The 13502-nt window shown below is 27.2% G+C and overlaps 1 protein-coding gene across 1 annotated transcript in view; it reads left to right on the forward strand.

Annotated features, from left to right (window-relative positions):
- LOC136976718 (dynein regulatory complex protein 9-like) overlaps positions 1–13502 on the forward strand; it is a 28867-nt gene that overhangs the window by 6092 nt on the left and 9273 nt on the right. Inside the window, exons 2-6 of the mRNA XM_067272083.1 lie at positions 962–1081; positions 4991–5121; positions 6566–6694; positions 9091–9334; positions 11958–12032. Coding sequence (XP_067128184.1) covers positions 962–1081; positions 4991–5121; positions 6566–6694; positions 9091–9334; positions 11958–12032 — 699 coding nt within the window. The remainder of the gene's footprint in view (positions 1–961; positions 1082–4990; positions 5122–6565; positions 6695–9090; positions 9335–11957; positions 12033–13502) is intronic.

Genomic DNA, 13502 nt, shown 5'->3' on the forward strand with positions numbered 1-13502 from the left:
TGTATGGATAGAAGAAAAGATCAGATCAGTTGGAAAATTATTGTTATTGGATTTTATTAGCAGAATTCAGTATCATATCATGTCTAAAAAGAAGTTTAAATTAAATGCACTTTATTGGCAAAGTCCATTTGAACTATTCCACAGTATTATCAAAATGCATATTCTGAGTGCAAAACACATCACATGGTCTTATGTGATGAATTATGATTGTTGTTTAGACAGTAAATCAGGACACTTGATTCTAAGACCAGGGCCGGATTTACCAATCCAGGGGCCCTGGGCACAAATTTGGTGGGGGCCCTCTTTAAGAGTAGGCAAATTTCATGATTTAGAAAATTTACACAAAATACTGTATTTTCAACTAGATTTCAACTAGGAAGTTGTAAATTTCATTTAAAAATAAGGTTATTGTAAACATACTTATATTTTATTGTGTAAAACTAATTATTTTAATTTAATTGAAAAATATCTATGTAAAATTTTTTTCCGAAATTTTCTGATTGTTCATAGGTTTTTTTTCCGGGTTTGGTTTTCTTTGCCTGTGGCCCTCGTGATTAGGCTACACTAGACTGTCGCAGTAATTAAAAAAAAAAATATGTTTATACGTAGTTTTGTGGGGGCCCTGGGCACTGGCCTTAAATGTCTCTATGTAAATCCGGCCCTGTCTAAGACACACCTATTTTGGACATGTAAAAATATTTTAAAATGTGTATCTTATAATCAATAAAGTATAGTAATTAAAATTTCAATTTAATGCCTAATAATTAATTAATATTATATACATACTGTACGTATAAAAATTCCTTTATGTGAATATTATTTATTTTTAAGCATTATTTGTTTCTATCATTATAATGACAATTATATCATTTCAATTTCAATAATAATAAAGATACTTGATATCATTGAATTTCATATATAATAAAAAATCTTTATTAAAATATTATTTTTATATTTTCAGATTAAAAAAATTTCTAAAATTGAATCATTATGTTTGGGCAGTTGTCTACAAGAATGTTTACAACGCATGGATGTTTTAAAACATCTAATGTTAAAAGATAATATCACAAGAAATAAATCTGTAGGTATCATATTGTTATACAAGATCTTTTTATTTTATGCAAAACAAATAATTCATAATGAATAGAAATATCAGTACTATATTTTAATGTAACTGTAAGTAGAAAATAATGTTTATAAGTTTACATAATTTTTTCATTATTAAAAACTCATTGACAAAAGTTATGCACCCAGAAAAAATTATTTGAGTAATGCAAAATTTAACACTCAGCTGTGATTCAAACAGCTATGTAGATGATTACAGTTGTTGTGATCTGATTGCACACCAGGTAATGCCATCAAACTATCTTAAAATATTATCCCAATATCCTACATTCTATAAAAAGGCTCAGAGGTTTACTATGTACAGAATTTTTAACATATGGCTGATGTTCAAAGACCTCTAAACAGCCTTGTCTGGTATTCAAAGCTGATGAAGTTTGAGAAAGGTCATATCATCAGGCTTAGAGAAGTAGGATGGCCATTATGCTGAATTGCTTGCCATTTGAGCCATTTTGACCTGACTGAAGTAGTGTAGATACTTAAGGGTATATACAGATGATGGACATTCTAGCCAGACCATCAGAAGAGATGACCGTAATACAAGACAAACAGATGCAATGGTGTCTTTCTTCACTATTCTGATACAGGTAGAAGTTTCATTACAAAACCCTGTCTCTTTCTGTACCATTGTCAAGTAACTTCCAGAAGCAAATTCAATATTGTCTTTACTAACAAATTTCAGTTCTGTTTAGGAATTGATGATCACTGTATTAGAATGTGATACATCATTATGAATACTTCAATCCTACTCTTTACTGTTGAGTTGTACACTGCCCCACTGGCAATCTGGGAAATCATATTATGACAATTGGTCACTCCTAGTAGTGATTCAAGGAACATTGATGATATAGCAGTATGTTCAGGAAATTGTGCATTTATGTTGCCTTTCATGGCAAGGCTCAAACAATCATTTTCCAGTAAGATATGTTTGCCTGCACAAAGTTAGAGTTTCCAGGAATGTCTTTGTCATATTGCCATGCTTTCTTGGCCTGTCCAGTTTTTAGATTTGTCACCCATTGAGCATTTGTAAGACCAGATAGGAAGCTAGCTTCAGTCATTAAGTGTATATGAATCTAGAGTGGCAGCTACAATGTCTGTGAGAAAATTCATTGCAAGACACTGTGACCATAGGGCCGGTATCTCTTTGATACTACGTCAGGATGACACCACTGTATCTTTAGATTGATACAGAGAATCAATTTTGCGAACAGTTACGTATGGGTTAGACCCGGAATGAAGCAAGTGGAGAGGATAACAGAAGGAATACACTCAGAGATTTTTATATATAAAAATATACCCGTTTATTTTCTCATAGATCCCAATTAGATACAAATGGTTACTTTATCGTGAGATTGATAAGATACATAACTCACAATCCGTGACATGTAAATTCTACACAGAATAGAGAGAGAGCTTATAGATATTTGCGGGTAGGATAAATACCTTAGGATATATGCTGATCGTATTGATTAATGTCTGATAGATGATATAGTATCTTCGATTATAGATTTCAGTCTAAATGTAGATTAATCCAATTGTCCTAAATTCCAATCCTATTGTACGCTAGTCCAAGGAGGAAGAACAGTGGAGGGAGGAGCCTGACGATGGGTAAATCCAAACAGACACAGACACACACACACACAGTCAAATGACAAGTTCTCCTGTCTTACTCATCGTACTCCCTTTTTATATGGAGAGGTGGTTTGCAGGCCCTTCCTTGATTTCGTCAGAGGAGATGATCTTCTTGGACCAATAAAGTGATGGGTGACATAGTCGTGACACAGAAATTTGACTCGTCTTAACAAGGAACTTGACTTGTGGGAATCGAGTTTAAACCGATCTTATCAGAAAGTTTTATCAGTTGATTTCCATTAACTAACCCTTTTTGGTCTACTTTGTTCCGTTTATGTATAAAATGTAGTTAAATATTTTGGTTAAGATTATATAAGGATGATATTAAAAGATTATAAAATTACATAAAAATGATAAAGTTCACAATATAAAGATCCCAATCTTCACAATAGTGAATGTGCCTTATGCTCTATGCCTGACAACATTGCTGCATTTATACAGACAGGAAGAGGTCATACAAAGTACTAAAGGTTGCTTCAGATTGTACTGTTGTTGCACACAAAGTTGTTTCTTTGCTATCATATTGTAATCACTTATTACCATCATCATTATGTTCCCACTAATAAGTTTTATTAGATTCTTACACCCCATTCTTGGTGCATAACTTTTTTGTTAATGAATGTATAAACACAAATCAAAAGTTTTGAATTCTATGCAGGCACTGTGGAAGTGTCATTTATGTAATTATGTAGATGGAAATATTCTGAGGTTAAAATTCCTAGATAACTAAGCATATTTGTTTTTGATTAAAAAAAATGTGAATTCCTTTTAGCTATTGTGAAAATGATCTTAATTTGAGAGATGATATATATCTATGTGTGTGTGTTGGAATTATCTATTCAACAATTTACTAAAATTAATAATATTTTTAATACAGATATTCATTAAAAATTGAATCTTTGTATTTGATATATATATGTCATATGTATTTACTTAAATGATTAGCATAATCATGTAAATTTACACTTTTAAAAATTCAACAAAGGAAAAAATAGTGTAAATTTGTAAATTTACATGATTATGATAATCATTTAAGTAAATACATATGACACATATATAGTACATAATATCAAATACAATGTGGAATATTGAACAAACTAGTTACATGTATGTCTCACCAAACAATAAAGTTTTTTTAATGAAGCTAAGTTGAATATTTTACTGGATAAATCCCAGACATCAGCTGCTTATAATATTAAATAAATAACTATAAAATTAAATTGTTTATGATCATGTAAATTCATTAGACAATGTACATTTTAGTTTCTTAGTTTATGGACATTTTAGTAGATCTATACATTTGTAATGATATACGACATTTTTATTAATTTTTTTAATTTGAACATTTACATGGCAACAGTTAATGTGAGTATAATATATACATTAAATGTGAAAACAAATATACAAAAAGCCAGAAAAAGCCACACCTTCACTGATGTAAACTGATATGAAGTGGATAGTCATCAGAGCAAGCATATCTGTTGTTTTTATATTCCATCAAAAAACTCAGCACACCACTTTATTATAGCAGTCTTGATTAGACATATGATACCATTTACAGCTCAAGTTGATCAGACTTTGAGATACCAATAGCATCCAAGGCCATAGTAATTCTGCACTAATCCACAAAAATGTTCATCCTGTTAAATCAGTGATTGCACTTTAAATGCTATGAGTAGATACTTATTTATCAGGCTGTATAATTGTCATTAAATGATATTCAAGATTAAACTAATTATCAAATTTGCTAATGTAATCACCACCTATAATTCGATCCATTCTGTTTTTAATTATCCAAACAATATTATTAATTAAATCACATAAAGAAATACATGAAATATTTAATAAATACTCATAAAAAGATCATACTAAAAAAATCACCTAACATTTATAACTCGGAAAATTCATATAATAAACCTTCATTTAGCATACTATTCTTCAGTACATTCACATTGAACTGAATTATAAGTAGACAATGATCAGAAAGAGAACATAAATCAATACTTAATCAGTTTAAACAATCCTAACCAGATTGTAATATAATACAAAAACCAATAACTGAGTATACATCACTAAAAACAAGTGTAGATTCACTAATCTAGCTGGTAGAAATGTAAATTTCCTGTAACCATTGACTTGTCAAATTCCCATTGATTTAATTATAAATACTATATCTATATTCTTAATAATTAAAGTAATTATATACATAAATATTTGTCTTTATTTTTAATACTAGAAAATTTCAATCGGAAAGCCTCTTGATGAAGTACAAAGTATAGATAAAAATATAAAACCTGCTTTATGTCATCAGATGACAGAAGGGCATATAATGCTTTTGGATAATAATGATAAACTACAAGAAGACAGGTATATTTTTAATGTAATTTTAATAAATAATATAAATCATTGTATTTTAAATTATATTTGATTTGTAACTTAATGTATAAAATGCTTTATTTCAAAAGTTTATTTAGATTTTCTTTTAGTGAGACAAAAAAAAAGGGAGAATTTTATGTCGTATATATTTAAAGAGCTTTTCTTATAAAAACCATCTAACATTTGGTAAAATGTTATGATGATTTTTTTTTTTTTTTATAAAACTTAATAGTGAGCAAAACCCAATAAAAACAACTAACAAAAAAATAAAAAATTTGATTTTTACTTAAAATTCTATGAGCTTTATCGATTGTGAAGTTTATAGTATCAAAACATTTTTGTGAAGGGGGTCATATGGGTCTATGTAAGCATGCACACATTTTATCATGGACTGACTCACTCTTTCAAATGTTTTGGCTTGTATCCAAACAGCATTATGGGCAGCATTCACATGCTTTTCTAGAACAGCTGTGTGAATGCCACCTTTATTATGTGTTAATTATGCATTTCTGGAAATATGTTTATAGGAGCATTTTTATTTCTTGTCTTGGCAGGAATCACCACCTGAAGGTTTGTCTCCATATCTTTGGAACCATCCTGTATATATGCAGTTGACTCTCAGTAGCTTGAACTTTTGGTAACACGAATCTTACACTAAGTCAAATTTTATTTTTGTCCCAGCAGAATCTCACATAAACTTAATGCATTTTGTCTCTCAAGCTGAAACAGTTTTAAGAGCATGTTTTAATGACTTGAAAACTAAGATTCTGATGAATTTGTTTCCTGTGTAGTATTGTATATTACCTCTTGCATTTTCAAATGGTTATGTTAAAACCTCATTAAAATGAATTTGAAGTAAAATCAAACATTTAATTATGTATACTTCAAAACACATACAAACTTACTTGACATGTTAAAAAATTCTTTATTGTTTTAACTTTGAATTCTTGAGTGTTAGCTGTACTATTTTTGTTGAAATAGAAAATTGTTAAAGATTGTAAAGCTCGAGCCACAAGAGGGTGCACGAGCTTTATATATACAATAGCCAGGCTCCAAAGTGCTCTTTCTTCTCCATTCTTCACACTGTATGTGTGTGTGTTGTGAATAAAATAATTGTTAGTGTTACCAAATCAGTCATCACCTTATTTGGATTTTATCAAAACATTTTAAAAACTGATTTGTATTAAAATTTAATATACTCCAAAATATTCAGTAAAATTTTTTGCTTATAAAATACATTATTAATAATAATAATAATAATAATAGAAATGTGTAAGTAAAATATTTAAAATTTTAGAATAATTAAATATATTATAAATAAAAATCTTAAAAAAGTAAGTAATAAAAATATTTTATCTTTAAACTGATTATAAAAATATATTTTTATCTTAAATTATTTATTATGAAATAATTTTTAAAAAATTATATTTTGCAGAGATTATATTGAAAAAACAATATCAAGGATACAAACAGAACTTATAAAGGAAAGAAGTTATAACAGTCTTCTAGAAGCAATTTCATATGAAAAAGAAAAAAATATCATATTGGATGATATCAAGAAAAAGTTATAATCTTTCAAGTTCTAACTTAAATATTGAAATTAATTTTCCAAAAATTGTTTATTATAAGACGATATTTAAAATACAAAATCTGTTGAATTTTAATTGTATATAAATACCTTTTTGACACAACGAAAATTAAGTAACGTTTTTAAGTTTTGTTTAATTTTTTCATAAGATATGATAACATAATTAAAATATTCTTAAATTATGTGTATTTTTTGACATATAAATGTTGAAATGTTATACAACACAGACAGGATTGTGCAATAGATTTTCTCAGTATGATGCAAGTCTTTGAAATTCTGGCCCTTAAATGTTTTTATGCCGCTTCCCTTACAGTGCCGCCTGATGCAGCTGCCTCTGTGCATCATGGCATGGCCCTGAACACAGAAATATTAAACATTGCTACAAGAATGAACTTCTTATACTTTAATCATATGTATATTGTATTGAATATTAATGAATCAATATCAATATTAATGTAAAATATTGAAATTTTGAGTGATATATTGAAAATATTGAGTGACATATTGATATTATTAAATATTTTCAATGAGTGTAGAATCTGAAGTGATTTCATTGAAAATATAATGATCAATATAGACAACTTTGTCTCATTTTGAGATGAATACTATACCAAGCTAAGTTATAATGTGTTTTGAAAAATAATTTCTATAGCAAATTAGTTTTTATATTAAAAAAAATATATATATAGTGGTGTCTCTCATACTTCAAATTTAATTTATTCTAGGATGCAGTTCAAACTCTAAATTGTTTGAAGTCCAAATATTTTTTCCATTATAAATAATGGAAAGTGAATTAATTCATTACCAGACACTAAACAATATCCATTTTGATAAACTTAAAATAGGAAACACACATAATTTAAGGTAAAAATAAAACAATTAAATGACCAAATAATAAATTAAAACACAAAAACAATAAATAAAATACATTAATACTGTATAATAAAATGAAAATTGCATTTACTGGTTGCACACTGTTTACTTCAGCATGTTAAATATGGGCTCTAGATCCACACATCTCTACTGCTTTCATGCTTTGCAATAAGTTCTTTTACGTCTCAATCATCAATATTACAATCTATCTCTTAGACTTTGTTGCTTCCACACACTTCTTAGATGCCATCATTAATAAGTAAAGGTTATATTGAGCTGAACAGAAAGTTTTTGCATATTTATAATAGCTGTTAGTAAATGTATTAAATTTCACAACTGTTATAATTAAATCACACATTATTGCTAATGTTGGATTGTATTTTTTGCTTAGAAGCTTATTTTAAACTTTTTACTTTATATTTTGGTTGAATAAAATTAAATTTAAATATGTTTGGATAAAAAGCATATTAGGCATATTATGCTTTATGAGTTTCAGAAAAGATATAACACCATACAAACTGTAAAAAAATTTGTAATATGTATGGGAAAGATGCCTCTAAACTTCAATCAGATGATGATTAAAAAGTTCTGTTCGGGAATTTTGAACTGAAAGATACAAAATGTAAAGAGTTCCTAAAAGCTGTAGACAGAGAAAAATTTCAGCAAGAAATTGTTAAAAATTGATGAATAACATTGAATGTATACATAACCAAACACACCAAGAATAAAGTAAAAAAGGACTGTAAACATATGAGCATAATGCGAGTGAAAGCACTTGGACACATAACATTTACACTTTGAATGCATTTTTTCACTACATGTGCAGTTTAAACTTTGAATCATTTTGTCAAATTTAGCATTTGAACCTGAAGTATTTGAAGTATAGGGTACCACTGTATATCTTAGAGCTTTGAAAATGGTTATTGCTGGAAATTGAACATATTTTTTATCATCAAATTTCTATTCATATTGATTTACAATAAGTATTCTAATTTACATACATTGCATTCAAGGATATAGTGCACTCTGTTTAATTCAAACTAATTTTTGCACCAAGTTTTTTGGATTATCAAAAAGTTCAGGTTAGTGATTATACATAAAGAATTGAAAGTCAAATAAGACTGCAAATAAATACAAGAATTTTTAAAAATAACATGTCATTTTTTGGTAAATATATTTATGCTAAAATATGTAGTAAACATTAATTTTACAAATTCATTGTTTTTAAAAATAATCTATAATTCTTTTTTGTTTTGGACTGGAACATTTAGTGATAAAATTAACAACATTAGTTTGAATTAAGCAAAATTCAGTTTAGTGCAGATTTGCATTATCAAAAGTGCTCTATATTCAAAAATTGTTTGCTTAAAATTTCTTAGATAGATAAGAAGCCATCAATAATTTCATAAAAATTAAAGTGACATTATACTTATATTTTATAACCTTATCTCCTTATTTTAAAAGTGCATATATTTGCTAAAGATATTAATTTTATTTAGAGAATTAGAAATGAATGAAACTATAGAAGGATTAAAAGAAGAGATAACAAAAACAATAGAAAATACAATAAATAGATTAAAAGAAAAGGAGACTGAAATAGCAGATAAGAAACATGCTCTTCAAAAATCAAAAAAGAGAATTCAAATTGAAGTTGAATACATGTCAAATAAATCAAAAAATGCTGTTGCACAGTGTAAAGAAAGAACTTCAATGAAATTGGATGTGAAGAGAAAACAACTAGAGGTGCATTTATGAAAAATTTCATTTCATGATTTGTTTCTAAAAATATTTATAATTAAAAAATTGTTGAAAGTATAAAGTGCTTATATTTTATAACAACAAATGTTAATTAATAATTTAAGCACTAGATAAAAAATAGTACAGGTTCTATTAATTATAATTTACATTGTTTGTGTGTGTGTGTGTGTATATATATATATGTGTGTGGGTATATATATATACCCACACAATGTAGACATATAAGGTATTCTGAATTTAAGTTATTTACATATTTTTATCAAAAATAATAATCAAATCAATAATGATATGTACTCAATTACAATAATTAATAATCAATGACAGTCTACAGGAGACCATTGTCCCCTAAGAATTTTTTTTTTAAAATCCTTAACAGGAGCTTCATTATTTCTTTAAATAGTTTTTATATATTAATATTTTTATCATTACTTTTCAAGTTTGTTGTATCTTTATGTTGTAAGTTTATTTAGTTTATTTTACATAATTATTAAAGCAATAAAATTTTTATGTATTGCTTATTTTTTTCTGTAGATTAAAAATTACCCTACTCCAAGATCCATCTTTACACACAATATTATGATTCTTATAGAATTATGTTATAATTAGTAAATGAAACAAAAACATAATTATATAAAAGCATAATATAACAATAACACTTGATATTGTGTTTTATTATTTTTATAAGCTAATTGGAATTATTTTAAATTTAAATATAAACTTGCATTTTTAGAAAAGAGAAATATATTTCTTACTAGACTATACAATAAATGAGTCCATTTCAATCGGTCCCTTCACACGCTTTGGAGATGTATTACCAAGTCTACGGCGGACTTGTTAATACCTCTACAAAAGCGTGTGAAGGGACGATTGAAATGGACTCATTTATTGTATAGTCTAGTAAGAAATATATTTTTCTTTTCTAAATATGAAATCGTCCCGGCAATTTTTAATATAAACTTGCATTATTTTATTTATATATTGATATTTGTGATTAATCTGCATAAATATTTTTTTTCTCTGTAATCCTTACACTTAAGTTCAAGAATTTCAATACAGTACTTCTGACATCCAAAAGGTTTCCAATGACAACAACTTTATTTGGTTAAATTATTATTACATATGCATTTTGGAATGATATATACTTTTGTTTCCTCTTCAGTGCTATTTAAGTTAAAAAAATAATAGTTTGAAACAGTGGCGTAGCGAACATAACTGGCGCCCGGGGCGTGACACTTTATTGGCACCCCCCTCCAGAAACACATATAGTTTGTCTTGGAGACCATTTGGGTGCCCCACTGCAAGTGATGCCCAGTGCATGATAGACCCCTTTGCACCCCCTCGCTACGCCACTGGTTTGAAACAATTTTTAAATTCATATACATCCAGATCATATACTTTAAAAACTTGTTAATATACAACTCACGTATCCATAATGTTAAACAAACATAGTGTTTAACATTATGAATACATGAGTTGTATTTTAACAAGCCTTTAAAATATACGATTAAGATGTATATGAATTTAAAAATTGTTTCAAACTATTATTTTTTTAACTTAAATAGGAAAGAGGAAACGAAAGTATACATCATTCCAAAATGCATATGTAATAATAATTTAACCAAATAAAGTTGTTGTCATTGGAAACCTTTTGGATGTCAGAAGTGCTGTATTGAAATTCTTGGACTTAAGTGTAAGGATTACAGAGAAAAGAAAGAATTTCAGCATCCCTCATCTGCATAATCTGCATAAAGGTTTTTTTTTTTTTTTGTTAATTTCTGTTTGCTGAATAGTTCTGAGTTTTCTTGTGTTTATCACATATTGCAATTTTATTCAAATTTATTGTAAAAATTAATTTTGGTTCTCACAGTTTTCTGTGAATGATACATCATTATGAGTTATGTGCACAAAATTATGCTAATAGTTAGTTTTAATACAATAATCCCTCTATGGTGACAGCTTTGGTCCTAAATCCAAAAGTCGCCACCAGGACAACTCCTGAACTTAACAAACTGGCAACCTAATGCTTTGATCTCACTTTGGATTCAGACCTTGCTCTAGACGCTCGTGTTCTTGCCTCTATGTTCAACTTGTACAATTGCATCATGTCTCATGTACATAATAAATTTAAGTTTTTTGTATGTAGCCTTGTTTTGTGTATCGTAAATAACTAAGTTCAAAGTAGCGCTACACTCTATTTATCTGAATTTACTTCTTAATAATTCTTCAACCATATTAATTTTAAATAATCACTTCATGGAAATAAATTATGATAACATCAAAAAGTATGTTTCTGTTATTAGTAATCTCTTACCTAGATGTGTATTTTAAAAAACTGTTTAGTTAAAACTTTTCTACCCCAATAAGAATAAAAAACTGTATTTGAGAATATGGAACAGATCTCTATTTTAAACACCTTTTCATGGCTTCATTTACACATTGTTTTCGTGGAACCAATTACTTGTGAAAAAGAAGGGTTTACTGTATTTATTGTTAGAAGTAATTAAAAGACTAATAAAAATTATAGAATATTGTTAAAAATATAACTTTATATTTATAAAATTAATATTCTATTACTTCAAGTAGTTAATAATATAAATTTTCTTTTTAGAATGCCCAAAAAAAATTAGAAATGGAAGAAGTGGCACATAACGAAATTATAAATTATTTAGAAAATCATATAAATGTAAGCAAACGAATCTTTAATTTAACTGTATTCAAACTGTAGATAATTAAGAACTTATAATAATTTAACTTCTGGTATAATCAAAAAGTTTTAATAATTATAAGACATTTCTTATTATTATCATAGTTTAGTTATAAAATTTTCAGTTTATTATTTGTTGTTGTATCTGTGGGAAAATATTTTTAAAATAAAACAAACTTGTCTATAAATTAAATAAAACTAATAATGAACTATTTTATATTATATAAAATTTTGCATTTACTGAAAAAATAATTGTAATAATAGGATATTTATTTATTATAAAATAATAATAATAAAAAAAGGAAACTTTGAGAAAACAAAACAAGACAATGAATTGTTTATACACTTTGCTGCAAAAACAAATTTTTATATATAATTTTAATTAAATAATTAATAAGCTTTATATTTATTAAAGCAGTTTTTCCAATATTTTAAGTTCATAAATGCTTTTCCAAAACATATTTTTATTGTGCCAAATGTTAGTTTTCTTAAATTGGCATCCCATATGAAAGTTGCTGCTTTTTCTTGATATTTTTGTTTTCTTTCATTCATTGTTTTTGGCTATTTTACTGCCTTATTCATATGTATTATATTATGTAACTAGCAGATGAGCCCAACATTGCTCAGACAAAAAATAAAAGCAAAGATTAAATTATTAGATTATTTTTTATGTTTAACCCTATAATATAATACTATTATAGTATTTGATTTGTATAACAAGAAAGATTATCTCATATAAGGGTTTATTACACCAAGTGACCAATCTAACACAATTAAAAAATTCTTTAAATTGTGTGCAATAGAGGAATAAAGAATTTTTAAAATGTGTTAGATTGGTCACTCGGTGTGATAAACCCTTACACGAGATAATCTTTCTTGTTATACAAATCAAATACTATAATATAACAAACATTAAAGTGAAAATCATATAGTTTAGTTATTTTAGCTTACCATCATAACATTTATCACCATACTTGGATGGTATGAAATGGCACAGTTTCATTGGTCAAGTAGACACCAATTGAAAATATGATATTTGAAATATTTTAAGATATATTTTTCCTGATGTTAACTCTAAGAAATTGTGCCATTTACAGCCAAATAACAAACGGTAATATGCCAACCAATCAAATTTGTCAAAAAATGGACCAAATATTTAAATTCTGCACCCTCAAAAACTGCTTAATTAAAACATATTTTGTGCTCACCAGTAACCATGTATTATGTAATTTTCCTATTCAAATGCCACCATTCACTGGTCTGATAGAAAGAAGGGGGTTTGAAGTAATTTGACCAAAAGTACTCATTGACCTCCTCCCACAAGAGAGGATGGTCAATGACTACTAATTAATATCAGTTTACTATTAATATTTGAAAAGTGGTGCATGTGATCAAAGTTGCTAACCTTAATGTCCAAAAGTTTTCATATAAAACTTGTTTAAATAAAAA

This window comes from Centruroides vittatus, unplaced genomic scaffold, assembly GCF_030686945.1.
Source record: "Centruroides vittatus isolate TY-2023 unplaced genomic scaffold, ASM3068694v2 contig_417, whole genome shotgun sequence".
NCBI classification, from domain to species: Eukaryota; Metazoa; Arthropoda; class Arachnida; order Scorpiones; family Buthidae; genus Centruroides; species Centruroides vittatus.